The sequence below is a fragment of the Magnolia sinica genome, chromosome 5 (genome assembly GCF_029962835.1).
Source record: "Magnolia sinica isolate HGM2019 chromosome 5, MsV1, whole genome shotgun sequence".
Taxonomy (NCBI): Eukaryota; Viridiplantae; Streptophyta; class Magnoliopsida; order Magnoliales; family Magnoliaceae; genus Magnolia; species Magnolia sinica.
This window is the reverse complement of record NC_080577.1, coordinates 18,952,990-18,973,390: the sequence shown is the minus strand read 5'-3', so window position 1 is coordinate 18,973,390 and position 20,401 is coordinate 18,952,990. Positions and strand designations below refer to the sequence as shown.

General features: G+C 40.1%; 1 protein-coding gene across 1 annotated transcript in view; it reads left to right on the top strand.

Annotated features, from left to right (window-relative positions):
* The window catches only part of LOC131245655 (callose synthase 7), a 108,625-nt gene that overhangs the window by 31,246 nt on the left and 56,978 nt on the right, over positions 1 to 20,401 (top strand). Inside the window, exon 9 of the mRNA XM_058245251.1 lies at positions 37 to 160. Coding sequence (XP_058101234.1) covers positions 37 to 160 — 124 coding nt within the window. The remainder of the gene's footprint in view (positions 1 to 36; positions 161 to 20,401) is intronic.

Here is a 20,401-nt window from a genome sequence, read left to right as displayed (position 1 = left end):
CTGCATCTAACGGACCTCTCTCTGCTTTCTATGCAGGTTTCCAAGTAATGCTGAGATGCAACAGTTGGAGCTCCTTTATATTGGACTTTACCTTCTTATCTGGGGCGAAGCTTCAAATGTTCGGTTCATGCCTGAATGTATTTGCTATATCTTCCATAATGTAGGTTCTCTCTTATCTCCAATGAAGTATTGAGAAATTTCTCTAGCTTTTATTGCTTTTGAGTTGCACTAATTTTTGCTTCTTCCGTTATTGACAAAAATTGATTCTCTAATTTCATGTTACCTTTTCCTGTTATAGTAAAGGATTTTTCTTGTAGCTGAATGACATTATCAATGTAGGTTAAAATTAATCCTTTCCCTTTTAAAAATTGAATTTTTATGGACTGCTTTTCTTTTGGCAGTCTACTGTAATAACTTTTCACTTTACATCTGCATTCGTGTTGGTAGTAAACCCTTTTCATTGATTAAATAAGATACTTAGGTTGGGTGATACTACTCTTGTGCTCTAATATTCCAAATGAAGGGAACAACATTAAAATAAATTGTAACTGACCAATCTGTCTTTATTCTGCCAACAAAATTTAATATGCTGTTAGTTATTCTCTAACAATCATCCCTCAAGCTAATTTGCTTGTAATTTGCATCTAAAGCTAGTTATACCTATTAATATTGTACTTTTGGACAGGGATTTTGTGAGAATATATGCAACTTTACCCTTCAATGCACATAACGAGTCTATCATGTCTAATCAACATCTACAGTTTCTGCCGTTAAGTGATACTCTATCTCAACATGCTTTTCTAAGCATAAAGCACTGGGTCTAGGAAATGTAGACGTCCCTTATTATCTCAAGACAACAGTGACTTTGGGATAGAGTGAAATCTGAGTTGTGTACCAGTTAGGGCTTAACTTGAACATGCCACTCCAAAATCCAGGATCATGTAGTCGTGTTCACACATGTATGCTGAAGTCGTGTGTTCACACATGTATGCAGAACATGTAGGCCAGTGTTGATGACCTTTCCAATTGTCAATATTCCTCATAAAAGAGTGGCTAAGTTCATGACTAGATTGGGCTAATTTATGGGCCCTGGCATGTTCATGGCATGTACCACATAAGGAATGGCCTAGATCTCTTACATGGTTTCAATTTTCTTGTGTGTGCCACGAGAATATTCTCATGTGTTCATGGCTAAGTTCACTCTTTATGTTTATGGCACTAAGGAATATATAATAGCCATTGAATAACTACACTTCCTGCCATTAAGTGATACTCTATTTCTATGTGCTTTTTCTAGGCATAATGCACTGGGTTCTAGGAAACGTAGATGACACTAATCATCTGTAGACAACAATGACTTTGGGATAGATTGAGATTCGAGTTGTGTGCCGGCTAGGGCTCCATAGGAACGTGCCACTCCAAATCCAGGATCTGGCGATCATGTGTCAACACATGTATGCTGAACATGCAGGCCATTGTGGATGTTCATTCTAATTATCAATTTTCCTCATAAAGGGTTGCTAAGTTCATGATTAGATTGGCTTGATTTATGGGCCTAGGTATGTCCCACTCCCGCATAAGGAACGACTCGGATTTCTCACACAGTTACAATATTTCTCATGTGTGCCGCAATTCATCTCCTCTCATGAATCTCATGGCATTCCTAAGGATGGGTTTAAGTTTTAGTTTAGACCTATCAAAGTCTACCTCAGGGTATTTTCATTAAAATGTCATCCAATATGGGCTTTAGTTCAAGGTTGGGATTGGGAAGCAATGCCAATATTTCTTAACCTATTTTTCGCCATATTGAGTATCTTGGACCTGTCCTGATCATTAAGAATCAAATTAACCACTTTTAAGCAAAAATCCACGAAAAGAAGAATGATGTCATTTGAAGGAATCTATGAGTGGCCCAAGTAGGAGATAAATTGATGGAGAATCCATTGAGATTAGGGTTGAAGGGCTAGAACGGAGGGCGGGGGTATGACCTAAGATGCATTAGATTGAGATGATGAGAAGGGATATAAAGGCTCATTCACTAACCAAGCATAATGGAGAGGAATGATTGGTGAAATAGGATACATAAAACAGGCACTAGGCTATGATGATGATGATGATGATGATGTTAGTGATTTCTTTTAACATCTTCTGCATGAATCATATGTGGTTGATGTATGACAGGTATACCTGGTTCACTGCAAAAATTATTTAGAGTTAGAGAGAAGATAAGGTATTGTAGTCCTACTAAACTTTTTCTAACTAGTTAGATCATGAAGTAAGCAAGGTATTCCATATCGGAAATGGTTGCCATAAAGGTCACCACTATTAACGATATGGGGGCGTAACGACTGTTATGACCCCCGTAATGGATGATTTTTTTTTTTTTTTTTTTTTTTGCCTGAAAAATTTTGGAAAAATATTTCGAAAATGTAGAGTAATGTAAATATTCCAAATCAGTGTTCGAAATATCGGTATTGCGTTATGTATCACACTTTTGGGGTACGTCATATTGGTTATCGCAAGTGATATATCGGTTGTATCACGTAATGTATCACTGTTGTTGGAAACATGGGGAAACATTGGGAAATTGGTTGAAATTTTCAATAAAACTTCAGTGATTGTTAAAAAAGACATCAATACACACTTATAAATCAAAGCATTACAAAAAACAAGTGCACATGATAGGTTTTCTTTGTCTGGGGTCCTAATTTATGCATTGTTTAACTGAATTGATGCAAGTATATTCGAAGTCTATTCATATAATTTATAAATGTAAGAAGACGTGTGGAAAAATAAGCAATACATTCAAAAGCAAAAGAAGAATCATTAGATCCGGTTACATACATATTTGATTTTATATTTGGACACAAATATTGCAACCAATTTGCGAGAAATTGGAAAATTTTGATTTTTTTTTTTCAAATTTCCACAACTTGGCCCATCTCCTCCAAAGCTCAAAATTGAAGCTCCCAATCCATGATTTTCATGGATTTGTAACAATTCGACACTAATTAACATGATTTACAGAAAAAAGGATAAAAAAAAAAAAAATGCTCACTAGATCGAAAATGTGGGATATTGATGGGGACATCATGCGCAAATGCGCACGCACGCCACCCACCTACACACGTACGTACAAAGGAGGGCCCCACCGTTGATCTAGCTCGATGACGACGTCCAAGGAGGGCCTCCTAGTTAGAAGACGAAGTTTGGTTCAAAAGAGTGGGCTCGATAGTCAAGTAAAGCCCATCATGGGATCTCACGATCGTGGCCCACTAGTCGGATTGATCTCATACTTTAGGTCTTGCTTATTGATATTATTTAAAACATCATGAACGCTTTAGATTTCTTTGTTTGGTTTTTATTTTAGTTTACTTCATCGCTAAGTAATAGGTTGCGCACATGGTATGAGTTTTGGAGTATAGGGTTTTCCTTATAAATAGGCATCCCTTGTAGCTTTTTTGATTCATTGAAGATTAATAAAAATTCTACGTTTTCCTACTCTCAGAGTTGTGAAGCCTAATTGGGTGTGAAGGCCTCCCTTCATTGAAGGGTTAACTACCGTGGTGCGAAGTCACATCTATCCCGATTTGCTCCCATCCATCGCCATCTCTACTACCCATCTTCTACCATCCATTCTTCTCATCTCACCCCATCATCTACACTTTGAATTAATCATCTATTGCAGCAATTCTCTTCCCTACAGTAGAATTTCAGAATCTGGCCCTACAGGAGGGCTGAAACTTCGGTGGAGCACCACGCACAAATTGTACATCGGATCGAGTTGAGATTTGGGAGTTTTGGAGTCCATCCCTAGCCGACTAGGGCCAAGGTGGCCTTTTTCTGAATAGTGGGCCCCACACATGTGCGGCTGAGATCACACGCACGTGCGTTTGGGCCATTGTTGTTGTCCACGTGTGCGGTACTTCTTTGGTTTGTCTCTTTCTTTTCTTTCACTCCGCTTTCACCCAAAATTCCTAAACCTAATCCTAAATTACTCAAATCTCCAATTTTATGCCATTTTTCTTACCCTAGGGTTCTCCGAATTGGAATTTCTGAATTCCTTGGATTAGGAACTGATTACTATGCATGTGTAGATGATTATTTCTTATCTTTGAGTATCATTTGGTTCATAATTTTTATTGATCCGGCCTTATCATGTGTAGGCCTGGACCCACATAGATTCCCCTTAATTGAATATTTAGACTTTCATGTGGGATATGGAATTTGTGTAATTGTTTCTGAACTAATGTGATCTTAAGCCTGAAATCTCTCATATCATATTTAATTTTCATGTCCATCAAATTTGGTATCAGAGCTTAGGGTTCTTATAAGGGAATACATTGCATGTTTATGGTTAGTTTGTTTGAGTCCATCATGCATTCAGTTCATCACATGTAGCTTTTAGGAGTCCATAGTCTCTGATATTAGTTGCTGAAATTTCTGTTAGCAGGAAGTTAGCAATTTACATTGCTGTAACTTTCTGTTATTCCTTTATTTTGACAACTATATTGTTGGATTTTAGTAGCACTGCATAGTTTCTCTCATAGGATCATTTAGTCCCATATAGTCGTCGTAGAAAGTCCTTAGGTGGAGTTGCAAGTTGTACGCCCACACTTACGGGTCATGGTTTTGGTTAGCACCCTACACTAAACATGGAACAACAGCTAGAGTCACTAGACAAGTTGTCCCAGCACATCGAGTCTTGGGGTAAGCGCTTGGAACAAGACATAGATCAATGCCTTGACTAAATAGAGGCCTCCCTTAGGACAAACCCCACCATTACGGAAGATGGCCAATCTCAGGCAGGTGGCCAGGAGGATAGACCAATGAATGGAGGTGGCCAAGGAATAAGTCATGGGCGTGCACCCGTACCCCCACCCCATGAGGGACATCAAGACCATTATTTTGAGGGGTACAACATGTGCGGCCTCATGGCTAGAGAGAGTGCACCAGAGGCTAGTGTAGAGTTACTTACTGAGACCATTCCGGTAGTGGATGAGTTTCATGATGTCTTTCCTGATGATCTACCGGATGAGTCTCCCCTTAGGAGGGATATAAAGCACACCAGAACATGAGATACCGTAATAGCTACAGTCGAGTTTGCGTTTAATAGTTCTGTCGATAGGTCCACAAGTCTCAGTTCTTATGAAGTCGTTACTGGTTATAAACCTGAGAAACCTATTGATCTTGTCCCTATGTCACTGTCTCATAAGCCATTAGAGCCTGCAGAGTCTTTTGTGCATTACATTCATTCATGACATCAAGAAATCAGGTAGAAGATCACTACTAGTAATGAACATTACAAATTTTTTGCAGATCAGCATAAATGTTTCAAGAAATTCAATGTAAAGGACTCTGTGATGGTCCGCATCAGGCCTGAACGGTATCCTTCGGGGTCCGTTCGTAAGTTACATGCGCGTAGCGCTGGACCCATCAAAATTATAAAACGAAACGATCTCAATACGTATGTGTTAAATCTTCCACCCTCCATAGGAATTAGTTCCACATTCAATGTGGAAGATCTAGTTGCATTTCAAGGGGCCATTGATGCATTGTCCAGCCTTTCGCCTAACCATCCTGATTCATTAGACCTTTCCCTTGATCCATGGCTCCCTCCCGACTCATTTTTCCAGCCTCTACCTCCCATACCTACTCTTCATGACCTTTCTTCCCAGCCTCTACCTCCCATACCTACCCTTCCCAACCCATTTTTCCAGCCTCTACCTCCCATACCTACCGGTCCCGACCCATCTTCCCAGCCTCTACCTCCCATACCTATCTTTCCCGACCCATTTTCTCAGCCACTACCTCCCATACCTAAACTTCACACACCCAAAGAGGAAATAGAGGATATCCTGGACCATCAGATAGTTTCAACGTCGGACGGCGGTTTCAGAAGTACTTGGTTAAATGGAAGTCACGCCTAGCTTCAGACAGCACGTGACTCACTAAGGAAGAGCTTTAGAAACTTGATCCTTACATCTCCGAGCGGTTCAGGAGTTTTATTTCGCCAGTTATGAAATCTTCGCAGCCGGGGAGAATTAATGGGGACATCATGCGCACATGTGCACGTGCGCCACCCCCTACGCACGTACTTACGAAGGAGGGCCCCACCGTCGATCTAGCTCGATGACGATGTCCAGGGAGGGCCTCCTCGTTAGAAGACGAAGTTTGGCTCAAAAGAGTGGGCCCGATAGTCAAGTAAAGCCCATCATGGGATCTCATGATCTCGGCCCACTAGTCGGATTGATCTCATACTTTAGGTCTTGCTCATTGATATTATTTAAAACATCATTAACGCTTTAGATTTCTTTGTTTGGTTTTTATTTTAGTTTACTTCATCGCCAAGTAGTAGGTTGCGCACATGGCGCGAGTTTTTGGGTATAGGGTTTTCCTATAAATAGGCACCCCTTGTAGCTTTTTTGATTCATTGAAGAATAATAAAAATTCTGCGTGTTCCTACTCTCGGAGTTGTGAAGCCTAATTGGGTGCGAAGCCCTCTCTTCATCGAAAGGTTAACTACCGTGTTGCGAAGCCACATTTATGTTGATTTGCCCCCATCCATCGCCATCTCTACTACCCATCTTCTACCATCCCTTCTTCTCATCTCACCCCATCATCTATACTTTGAATTAATCATCTATTGCAGCAATTCTCCTCCCCACAGTAGAATTTCAGAATCTGGCCCTACAGGAGGGCTGAAACTTCGGCGGAGCACCACGCACAAACTGTATATCAGATCGAGCTGAGATTTGGGGGTTTTGGAGTCCATCCCTAGCTGACTAGGGTCAAGGTAGCCTTTTTCTGAATAGTGGGCCCCACACACGTGCGGCCGGGATCACACGCACGTGCGTTTGGGCCATTGTTGTTGTTCACGCGTGCGATACTTCTCTGGTTTGTCTCTTTCTTTTCTTTCACTCCGCTTTCACCCAAAATCCCTAAACCTAACCCTAAATTACTCAAATCTCTAATTTTATGCCCTTTTTCTTACCCTAGGGTTCCTCGAATTGGAATTTTTGAATCCCTTGGATTAGGGACTGATTACTATGCATGTGTGGATGATTATTTCTTATCTTTGAGTATCATTTGGTTCATAATTTTTATTAATCCAGCCTTAGCATGTGTAGGCCTGGACCTGCATAGATTCCCCCTAATTGAATGTTACGACTTTCATGTAGGATATGGAATTTGTGTAATTGTTTCTGAACTAATGTGATCTTAAGCTTGAAATCTCGCATATGATATTTAATTTTCATGTCCTGCATCAGATATATCCCATACTTGTATGTATTGTATCGCACAGGTGGGATACAAGATATATTATGGGATATATTGGCTGATATCGTTGATACTTATTACATTGCCTTTACTAGGTGTTGACATCAGATATTTCAGGATTCTATAGATGACTGTCATATGAGATGATTGAGGAACATGCATGAATTGACTAACAACATTGATTGCATTTGTAATATCTGGTCTAGTTGTTGTTAGGTAAATGAGTTTTCCCACACGCCTTTTGCAACACGCTGGATATGTAATAACCTCATCTTGATTGTCATAAACATGGCTTTGAATATCAGTATCGTTGGGTGCATTGGTTTGACCGAAATCTGGCTATTTTATCAGTTTCAGCCTGCATCAGCTGGAAAATTTTGAGCAAAAAATTAGTGTAAAATATCAGAAAATGAGAAAAAGAGAAATTCAAGAATATATCATTTTTGTGTGTGTTTTGAATAATATATAATAGCGTATCCATCCATTTTTTGATATGCTGTTTGTCGACGTAACTTGCTAAAAGCCAACCAAATGAGCTCTAATTGAACATAAATCAAGCTTGATTTCATGGATTAAAGCCCATTACATTGAAATACACCTAGAAGTAGATGAAAATATGAAAAAAAGAGTGATGATTTACCCTTTTTTCCATTTTTTAATGGTTCATTTCACTTTGATTCATCGAATCCCGTTGTCTTTTGTTTCCCAATATAGATCTAGATATAGTCTAAGACTCTAAAATGACTTTCTAAACTTCCTCTTTAGTTGAAATAAAGAAGGAGAGGAAAATGAGAGAAATTGAAAAGAAAAAAAGTGCATGTATGGCCATGTCACTGATATAGAATGTATCAACACTGACATATAGTCTATGGTAGCTGATATATGATATTAGGGCCTGATACATGCATTATTTTGGGAACATGCCGATACGGACTTGTACCATGTATCATATCAGGTTGATACAAGTATATTGGCCAATACAATACGGATGTTGTGAGCCATGGTCATGAAGCCCATGATTTTGTTCTATTGGAGTATCAAATGGCCCTGCTGCCAACATACCTGTGTCTTTGAATAGATCCAATGAGTATTTTCTCATAAATACAAAAATCTGACACTTTGAGCAATTTCAATTCCCAAGAAGTATTTAAGTGGCCCCAAAATCTTTAATGTTCGACTCCTGATGTAAGGGCATCTTGTACATCTCAATCTCACTCATTAAGCACGTTTAACAATTATGTCATCTGCCTACATATTTGGGATAGCAATTTTCTCTTCCTTTCTCCACACAAAAGAGTGTATGATATGCCAAGCTTCTCTAATACCCTATCTCTAGCATGTCATTACTGAATCTATCAAACCATACCCTCAGATTGGGAGATTGTTTTAGTCTGTTGAAAGCCCTTTTCAACCTATAGATCTTCCACTCTCCCTGTAGGTTGAAATCCAAACTTCCTTTTGATGGTCCTCGTAGGCATATGTAGGGATGCATTCTTCACATCATGTGGAATTTAGCTTTTCATCTAAAGCAAACCTCTAGAGTTTTATGTAATTGTCTTGTACCACTCAAACTAAATGGGACGTTTTGCAGGATAACTCTAAGACCAACCACGCTTTATGGGATAAAATGTTGAGTAGTTAAGTGACAATATGTTCATAGGATGAGTGTAGCTGCAATGAGGATCTTGAGATGGATTAGTAACAAGATAAGGAGTGATAGAATTAGAAACGAATATGTTAAACCGTAAGAAACTACATTGGAAACTGTAACTTGTTCATTTTGATTGGAATAATGGAAATATATGAAAGAGGAGAGAGATATGTAGAGATCTACATTTTAATAGAAAATGGAAATTTCCTAATATAGGAAGATTGTCCTAATCCACTCTAATATTCCCCTCAAACTCAAGGTGCTCCAAAAGGAGTAACTTGAGTTTGAAAAGTATGGTGAACATTTACACGAGCAAAAGAACAAATTCAACAGTGACATGACATTTAAACGACGAGTAGCATGAGGCAACGAAACGACGAGTTGCATGAAGCGAGCAAGCACTTTTGATGACTTTTGGGATGCAAACCACTGGCACAGTGGCACTCCAATTACTGATAATTGATTTAATGGCACTTCCGGTGGTTGAGATTTCAACAATTGCTATTTTGATGGCCGAGAGTTTAACTGTCGTTGTTTCAATAGGAAAAAAGGTGTAGCTAGAAGGGTGACATGGTAACGAGATCTGGTCCATATGCCTAACATAATAACAAGTTGGGTCCAAAAGCTTGCCCAAACACAAGTCCAATCCAAATGCCCAACACAAACACAAGTCCAGTCCAAATACCCCGCACAATAATAAGTCCGGTCCATACGCCCAACACAATAACAAGTCTGGTCCAAATACCCCGCACAATGGTAATTCCAGTCCATACGCCCAACACAATAACAAGTCCGGTCCATATGCCCTATAGAATAATGAAAAATGCATCTTGTCAAAATGCCTGGTAATGAGAAGATACATTGTCATAGGTGTACAGAGTTAAGTACTCATAAATGAAGGTATTTTTGTGAAGCACTGAAGCTGATGCACCAAAGGAACACTGAACGTCTAAGAGATCAAACAATCTCCTCCAAATTCCAACAAATTGCAATTACGATGAGCATGAGCCGTTTGATCCACAGACCATTAAAAATAACCGAGTTGAAGAAATCCTTGTATTTAGATCCAAGAACGGAAGAGCTGAGTAAAAGAGGCAGAAGAAGCCAAAAAGTACCAAGGGAGAGACTAGACAAATTGTCACTACATCAAATGCATCAACGGCGAGTCTGGTTCGGGGCATCACTTGAAACACAAATTTTGCGCATTCTCTCTTTTAGTTCTAGCATGGATATAGAAAAGCCCTCTAGTTCTACGACCTGGCATGGATTAAAATGATGACATGATTTGGGCAAATAGATTTACAGTTCGTAAAGAGGATTATGCTAAGTTCATGAGGCTTCCACCGTTGACCAAGTTGCTATGATGGATGCGTGATGGTTGAGATGGTGTTTTGCGGATGTCCATAATGGAATTAATGGGTTTGGGAGGTTGCTGATGGTTGGTTGTTGAGGAGTACAACATAATAAAAGTAGGCGACAAGGAATGGATCTGGTCTAACGAAGAGTCAGAACATGGAAGCAACAATGATGGAAGATGAAGGGCTCAAATTGGTTTAGAAGTGTAGGTTGATGGGGACGTAGTATGATGACCAAAGAGAATTAGAGGTTTGATGAGACATTGTCATTGATAGATTCGGCAATGGTGCCAGAGGTGGTCAGTGTCGTAGATGGTGAAGTTGATAGAAGACCATTGATAATGATGTAGATCCGACAAGATTGTGTTGCTCAAATGGATTGAGCTATCAATCAGATGGCATTGTTTGGCGAGTTTGACAAACATGAACTCTAATAGGTGATGGCGATGCTAATTGTTGAGCAACACATTATAGAAACCGCAAAGAGATTATAGCTAACAATGAAGGTCCAGATCAAATGTTTGCGTAAAGCTCGTTGCAACAAACATGCTTTATACTTCTCAATGGAGCCATTTGGATGGTAATTGACAATGAACACCCTCTTGCAATCAATCGGCTATTTTCCTTCAGGATCATCATCATCATCATCATCATCTAAGCCTTATCCAAACCACTTGGGGATGATATATTAAAATTCAAGTTTGATTTTGAGCTTACATTTCTTCTTGCATTGCCTTATCCACTTTGAATGAGCAAGAGCATCTGCATCACTGGAAGGAATTTCAAAAGAGGACTACAAAGCAACAAATGACCGGAAAGAAGGAGAGAGAGAAATATTGAAAATGAAATTAATGAGGGGATGAGAGGTGCTAGGATGAGAAGGATTCCTTATAAGACAAGAACAAACACCTATATGAACATTAATTGGCAAATCATGATCAAGAGGAGAAGAGATGGCAAATCGTTAGAAGGAGAATCACTCAGAATTGTGGAAGAGACTGGTGGTTGGTTGAAGCGGTCGTAAATTCAACTTTCTTCCTCTGTCAGGTTTACCTCTGCAACTCTTTAGTTGCAAAGTGAGATTTCACTGGAGCAACCAAACTATTAGCAGGGTGAATGGCAGGAAAATGCACCATCTCAAAAGAAGAAGATGCAAATTGTTGATCGGGAGGAGATAATGGTATAAACTCAGGAAAAGTGATATCCATGGAGATGAGATTTTTTTTAAAATTTTTTTTAAAGGTGAGGACTATAACATTCATACCTCTTGTTCTTATTGTCCAAGAAAGACATAATGGACTGAGGACCTAATGTATCCTTTTGTTGATCAAGAATATTAGAAAAGAAAACACAACCAAATAAGCGAGGAATATGAACAAATCTTTTCTTGGTTTAAGAATCACAATAGGACTTCTACCATTAAGACTGGTCGTGACATATGATGTATTTGATAAGAAGCAATTAGGACCGGTGTTCAAAATATCAGTATCGTGTTATATATTGCACCTTTGGGGTACAGATACGTATCAATTATCACATGGGATATATCAGTTGTGTCATGCAATGTATTGCTGTTGTTGGAAATATTGGGAAACATCGGGAAACTGGTCGAATTTTTCAATGAAACTTCAGTGATTGTATAAAAAGACATCAATACACACTTATAAATCAAAACATTATAAAAAACAAGTGCACACGATAGGTTTTCTTTGTATGGAGTCCTAATCTATGCGCTGTTTAACTGAATTGATGCAAGTATATTCAAAGTCTATTCATATAATTTATAAATGTAAGAAGATGTGTGAAACACAAGTAAAACATTCAAAAGCAAAAGAAGAATCACTAGATTAGGTTACATATATGTTTGATTTTATGTTTGGACATAGATTGCAACCGATTTGCGACAAATTGAGAATTTTTGAATTTTTTTTTCAATTTTCCGCAACTTGGCCCATCTCCTCCAATTCTCCAAATTGAAGCTCCTAATCCATGATTTTTCATACAAAACATGAAAAATCATGGATTTGTAACAAGTTGACACTAATTTAACATGATTTATAGAAAAAATGATAAAAAATTGAAAATGCTCACCGGATCGAAAATGTGGGATATATCCCACTACTTGTGTGTTTCGTATCGCACAGGTGGGATATAAGATATAATGTGGGATATATCGGCTGATATTGCCGATACTTAAAACACTGTTCCACATATGTATTCATTTTTTGTTTTGAACATGTTTATGGTAGCGTAATGGTCCACTCTTTGGTGAGAATGTTGTATTTGATTGTCTAGTGAATTTATGAATATTGTTGTCTCTAATATTTACACATCACAATTAAGCATTAGAATTAGAAATAGATAAAAAAGGCACAAATACCACCTTTTATTATTATTATTTTAAAATGGCCCACAGAGCTTCTATTCGCCCAAATCGCTTCAATCTATGGTTTTAATCCTAAAAACTATTGTAAGAGCGGTCAAAATCTGATGGCAAATAATCTAGGAAAGTTTTTGTAATAAGAAAAGTGGAAAAATGGATTAAAATAGAAAAAAAGGGGCAGTTTTTTTACTGTTACAGGGGTAATGGTCGCTATGGCCCGTAACGGCCGGTAAGGTCCAAAAAAATGAACTACCTCGTTTCATCCCCACATTGCATAATAATAGTCATGACTGTTACCTATAAATATCGCCCTTAATGGCCACATCGTAATGGATATGGAAAACCTCGGTAGTAAGTTTCCTTCTTCCAGTTCTAGTTTCTTGTGGGTGTGTTCTTGGTTTGTGAGTTCCCAAAACACTCTTTTCTAGGTGATAATGTGAGGCAGTAAATGTAGGGATGGCATGATCCCAAGGCATGTACAATCTAGGAATTAAAAGCTCTCAATAAAAAATTCGAGACAACTTGGATATAGGTGTATACAATTCTTTCAATCGAGTATATCATTAAAGAACATGGCAATGTCTTAGCTCCAAAATATGTAAAGTAATGTTACTAGATTGGGATATTTTCTTTTTCTGTTAAAACGTGTATCTGTTAAGATCTTTATAAATCTCTCTCATCTTCTATATATTCCTGTTATTATCACTGAAATAAACAAGTTACAGTTTCCATAATGCAGTCTCTTGTGGTTTAACATGGTATCTCAGCCATGGTTATGATCTATTGTGTCCCCACTATCATCCGTTCCCATTAATCATTTTCTCATTGGATGATGTCACAACTGCCATCAACCCATCGATCATCCACCGTCGTTGTCAATCTTGCAGTTCATCACTGTTTTCTGCACCACTATTACCCACTGGATTTGATATACCCATTTCTGTTATGCCTCTTCGCCGACAATTTCATGGTTCGCTAGATGGTCCGTCACTAGTCATCAGTCATTGATTGCAACAGATTACCCACACCTTCGTTCTTAAGTCCATCATCCACCAGATCTTCTTCTTCTCCTACATGCACACACCCTCATGATGCGGGACGAATGGTCTAGACTAAATATGATGTAAAGAATTATAGACAGATTAAAGAGCAATTCAAAGCATAAAATATACTCATCTACCACAAATCTAAGAAATCAAATAAACAATAAAATTCATATTTCAAGCTAAATCACAATTTCACAATAAACTAAATCGTATAAAATATGAATTTCAAAGGATCAATGGAAGGTAGAAATTCCACTTTAGCATAGGCTTAGGCCTAATTCAAAGGGGCTGATTTGGTCTCTCTAGGGTTAAGGATATAAGAATCTAGGATTAGGGTTTGAGTATGTAAGGTTAGGGATTTGAAAGGAATTGGGGCTTTGGAAGGATTAGGGAATTTAAGATCTTATAGGAAATAAGGTGATGCAGGACGTGTGATCTAACTATTTGAATGTTGGAGATTATTAATAGATTAATCAAAGTAAATCAAATATATAATGTGCTATCCTACCATGATTAAAAGAGTACCAAAGAGGCAATAAAATTCATATTTATGTTAAATTCACAATCCCACACAAGCATGAATCATGCAAGCATCAAAACCTAAGAGCCAATGAGAGATTGGAAATCTCACATTAGCATTGGCATGGTTCTAATTCAATGGGCAGATTTGGCCCAATTCTAGAGTTAGGAAATTTGGGGATTTGGGAATTAGGGATTGGAATTAGGGCTAGGGAGAATTAGGGTTTGTGGAGAAATTGGGTTTGAGAGCTAGGGTTTTAGGCTCAAGGTTAGGGATCTTAAAGGGAAAAATGAGAAAAGGATTAGGAGGGAAAGAGAGATGGAAAATGAGAAAGTACAAGACAATACCTTGATTGTAGAGAATGAGAGAAGAATAAGATAACAGGCTTCACACCCTTGGATTCACACCAAAATAACCTCTTTTCACAAGTGATTCTCACTTCACATGAGAGAGGATGCTTTTTCTAAGCAAAAGAGAGTTTTTCATTCCAAAATCTAAGGGCTAGGGCTGGACGTCTCTCCCTTTATAGTCTTAATAATGCGTTTTTAGAATAATGCCACTCAAATAAAAATGTCTTACATGTCCTATGAGGCCATAAAAAATAAAATTGATAATCGTAAGCTATAAATAATAAACAAAAACATAAAATATGCTAATCCAAACACTCATGATCAAAGTGATCATGGATCACGATCATGGATCACAATGATCCAACCGTCTGATCGAAGGATCCACACGATCCAACAGTCTGATTGTCGTGTCCTTGTTATCCAACGGTCAAGACTCCTTAACCAAGCAGCCCATATGCATCTTCCTAGTATATGGTCTTCGAAGATGCATGATCATGCATGTTGCGTCTTCAAGGCCTTAGTGCAGCCCACTTGGGCCCATGTACAAGTCATTGAGCCAAAGTGAAGGTTGGGCCGATCTCCTCCTCCTTTGGTACACTGTAAATGGTCGGATGTCCTCATTAACTCTTCTCGACTAAAAAGTTTCGCCTCTGGCGAAATAAAGCTGCGATGCGGCTCCAGAAGATCCGGGTCAAGTCACTGAAGATCCGCATCCGTGATTCATATGTAATCTGAGACTGGTCAATGTTTCCACTTGAATAAATATTTCTGAAAGCCCCCATGTCGAGTGGAAACCACTTGTTCGTCCAAAATATCCTCTATCTCCTCTCTGCTCAAAGGTATGGATGGTAAATGTGGTAGATGTTGAAAAGAGGGGTTAGGTAAGGTCCATGGGTGATAAGACAAATCGGGTGTGTCATCATCTGGGTCTAAAGAGGGGTCCTGGAAAGGCACAAGATTTTCCACATTGAATGTAGCACTAATACCTATATTAGGCGGAAGATCTACTAATTGCACATTGAGACCTAATCGTTTCAAAATCTTGTATGGTCCAGCACTGCGGGCTTGTAATTTTTGAAGGTCCCCTGTGGAAACTGTTCAGGCCTTATCATCACTTTACCACCTATTGGATGTTCTTTGAACCTACGGTGAGAGTCAACAAGTTTATTATATTTTTCATTTCTTAATTCATTTTCTAATCTCTGTATGCAAGTCATGAATGTGGCGTGCAAATGCTTTTGTAGACTCTGATGGCCTATGGGAGACTGACATGGGATTAAGGTCTATAAGTGTAACATCCTGAACTTTCACGGCCAGAGTTTATACTCGTGCCCGAGAAAGTCGGGTGTTAATAATGCAAAACTTGGATGCTCTAGAAATTGCATCTTATAATTTCTATAGATCACGTCCAGATACATTCAAGAAGGTAGCATTCACAAGAATAATATTAACTATATTTCTTATTCCAAATCAAATAAATTGTCAAATGCTCTCACAATGGGAGCTTATTACAAGTTCTGAGTTGCGTAGTGGAATTGTAAAGAAAATATACCACAAACTAATTTTTCCTAGCCTATTCGAGTCTTTTGTTAGGGTCTGGTCTTCTGTGTCCTCAACCTGTACGTCACCTACAACATCTGTACGGTTGGGAGAAGGTCAATGCCCTACTCATAGTGATGGTTATCCTTTAAGATTAACAGTAATTCAAGAGGTTCATAAAAACAATGTAAAGGTTCTGATACGTCCTGTACTCCACAACTACAGGAGGTATCAATGCGCAAGCAATCTATATGAGATGCATGCCTAGCAAAGTATATGCTATTTATCACACTTAGCGATCGCCACAATGTGGAATATGATTAGAGTTATTTGGCTCACCCCGCATCCCATACTACGGAGATTCGGTAGCGTGTCCCACGTTTAACATGGATTTATGCGGTTATCCCAAGATAAACACAACACATGACTAGGTGAATCACACAACCCAGATTGGAGAGACTAATTGCGACATCCAACTCCTAAAAGAAAAGACTGGATTGGAGCGACTAAATGCGACATCCAACCCCCAAAAGAAAAAATTGATGTATCACACATATATAATGATTTACATACACCAATTTGTGCACCATTGTCACGCCTCAGACTTGGTAACGGGACTCATAAGGAACCCGATGGCCTGTTCTGGCCACAACAGCCTCCGTAGTTCCCCATTCTCGGCTCCTAAGGCAGGTTCCGATCTTGGGATCCTACAAGGAGGATTTCCTTAATCGTATATTCATTCCAAATGAGAGCATACCCAAGATCACAACTAGTAAATCTAACTAAGGGACACATTACAAAATCCACTATAAATTTGAACTTTAGATACATAGCTGAAAGGAAATACATCTGATAACAAGGAAGGAGGAAGAAGGTTTGCAACACTGGGGTCGTCGGCTCAACTCTAATCCAAGCTCTGCCACTACGACGCTGACCGAGGATCTCCTGCACGCATCAATCGTGCATAAGCTTATAAAAGCTTAGAGGGTGGTGAAAGTGTGTGGTAATGGTGCGCAGAAGAATAATAGGAGATACAGGAAGGGAAACATGATCAATGACATTATCATTAGTCTTACCGGGTCTTATCATGAATACAATGTAATGAGTACTGGGCGCCATACCAAGGTGATGCATAAAGGGGCTTATACAGCCGATGCGAATGCAATGCGAAGTGATGCTAGTCCTCATATCTAATCCACATATCAATACATTTCCATCATAAGGAAATCACCGGGGTCAAGTACACTGCTGGATAACTGCCGCTCTCTAGACCCACATAGTCAAACGAGCGTAAGGGACCTCACTACCCGCCTGTGGATAGCCAATCACCAACAAGGTTCGTCGGCAACGGACCCATTTACGAGCTGGTCAGACTCAGCCTAGCAATGCCTTCTTACATCAAGCAGGTAAGGTCACATCCCTACCCAACCGACTACACGACAGTGGGAGTTGTGGCCTAACGGTATAAGACCCTTGTGCGCTCATAGTTTCTACTTGGTCACGGCGTTGGGGCATATCCTTGGTACCATGGAAGTTTTGGGAATTTCACCCATGGGCATCCTATGCACCCGACATGCTCAAGTAACATTTCCGGTGTCCACACATACGGCCATCCATGAATGTCCCTGTGGAGGCAAGGCCGTGATGAAGTAAGGGTGGTATTATCATGAAATGCGATGCTAATGCATGAGTCACGCATACAAATCATGTACTAGCTCCGAGCACTCGATGTGCACAAGGGGAGAAACTCCATCCCTCTATCATATCAACCCAATGACCACACACAATGCAATCCATTCACGCAAATGATGCATATGGGTCATAAGGGTGTAAGTACGCTACTTAGCGATGATGACGTGGGACATACTCCTTCCCAAGGAGGGACAAGGTCTAGATATATAGACATGTACTCTAAGGAGAAGTCCTCTACTGGGGGCCCAATACTTTGGGGTAGCCCACAAGCTAAGATGGTCATAAAAACCCAAGGAAGATGCGGTCCTAACAAGGGTCTAAGGTGAGCCTTCAACCACCTATAACAATCCTATGGGCCTACCTTAGGGCCACCAAGGAGGACATCCAACCTCAACTGGGTCCCAAAAGGTAGTCCGCTACTACACGAATATGAAACAAGGCCCAAGGCCTAAGCAATCCATGACCTAGTGGGCTATACACCAAGCGCAACACATAGGCAACATGGTAGGCCCTCAAGCAAGGGTTTTGGGCCCAACCATAAGATTACAAACCCATACAATGTGGTAGCCTTAATGGGCAGCCCGGTATTCCAACCATATGGGCAAATCCTTATATTTGAAACAAGTGAGTTGGGCCTCACATCTTGGCCCAAGTATGGGGTTAATTTAGTGGGCAGCCAAGGGCCCAACTACTTGAGTATTTTGGCCCATAAAACCCATCACAATAGCATGGTAATTATAGGCCCAAAGGTCCAATGGGCCTATCAAGAAAGTTCCAGCCCAAAAAAGGCTAAATAGTCCAACAATTGGCTAGAAATATGGGCCCAATAAAACCCAATTGGGGTGGGCCTCAAATGTACATTAATTAAGCCCAAAACCTGATTAGATATGGGGCAAGACGTGTATAAAAATATCCCCAAATCTGGTGGGCCATGCTGCCCCAAAACATGCATTTATGGGCAGCAACTTTGGGCCTATTGCTGAAATTCTAGCCCACCCTCTATCTGGGCTTTCTGGAAATTCAATAATAATTAATTTATACAATCATTTTAATCCCTGGTGACTCATACATGTCACAGAGGGTCCCACCAGATGAAAGGAGTGAATAAAATACATAAATCAGGTGGGCCAGCTGCTGGACTGGATGTCCAGCAGTAGCCCATAGGCTGGGCGTCCTATGGTGGGCGGTCCATGGGGCTGGGACGGCTGCCCCATAAATACATTAAAGTGGGTCCCACATGGGAGATGGGCCACACACAAGGGGTCCACAATGTGGAGGATGGCATGGATAAAACATACATCATAGTGGGCCTTAGGAGGGTGGACGGTCAGCCCATGGCTGGACGCCAGCCCTGCTGGAACGTCCAGCTATGGGCTGCCATTCCAGCAGCCATACTTTATTTTTTTGAGGTGAAAGTGGTGGCCCACATCCCCAGGATGGGTCCCAACATGATGGGTCACAAGATGGGCTATTTGGGAAGTCATAAACCCAAGCAAATCATGAAGGAATTTCATGTATAGCAAGGTAGGAATTAAAATTCTGTTATACAAAATGTTGCTGTCCATACAATGTTCACCCAATAAGGTGGGCCCAAACTTTGTCTAGGAGGGAAGGGATGAATGGTTGATATTTTTCCCATAAAATACAGCAAGGTGGGGTCTACAAAAGTGGCCCACCCCTCAGAAAATCAAACTGATTTTTGTGTTTTCCCCTCATTCTATAGGGCTGGACGGTCCAGCAAGGTGGACCGCCCACCCCCTATGGGCCTGCCCTTTTGGGTATTTTGGATAGACCGATGGAGGTGTGGTCCATCATACTTCAAGGTGGGGTCCACTCCCTCAAAAGGCACCCCACAACAAGAAGAAAAATAGTGGAAATCATGGACCAATCTCATGACAAACATCAACTACAACAGTCTATGCAAACAGTCCAAATTTCTGGATAGCTATATATGGCTGGACATACTAGCCCATCTCTGGAAATATCCATCAAATCAAGGGTGGTGTGGCCTTCCTTAATGGGCCCCACACATGTTCAGATCAAGGCCTCAAGCCAAGACACTTGCATGGATTAAACAAAGTACCCAAAATCATGAAATGAGTGGTAGGGGCGTCCCACCATTGCTGGATTTTCTGGACGTCTCAGGCCCACCAAGTGGGTCACACATATCATGATCCAACATAAGAGAAAAGAGAGAGAGAAGGACAATCCGGCCATGGGGATAGGGCTCCGCCACTAATAAGCCCTCCCAAGAACAATCACACCCATACATCCCCATTGATTTGTACTTACAATATAAAACTAACACATGCATGGTCTATTATGACAATGGATGGTTGGGATGCCATCCCAACGTGATGTTAAGGTCTAGATGACCTTAGAATGTTGTAGATCATGAGATACATCATGATGGGGTCCATGGAGAATGGCCTCATCATGGAACAATGCATGCATGTAGGATGGGCCAAGGGCCACATCCGTGGGATCAAATGGGATCCCCACCATGGATTGGTGGGTCCCACATGTTCCATTTATAAAGAAATAAGAGGATCAAGGTATAGAAAAGAAATTAGCAAGTTGTAGG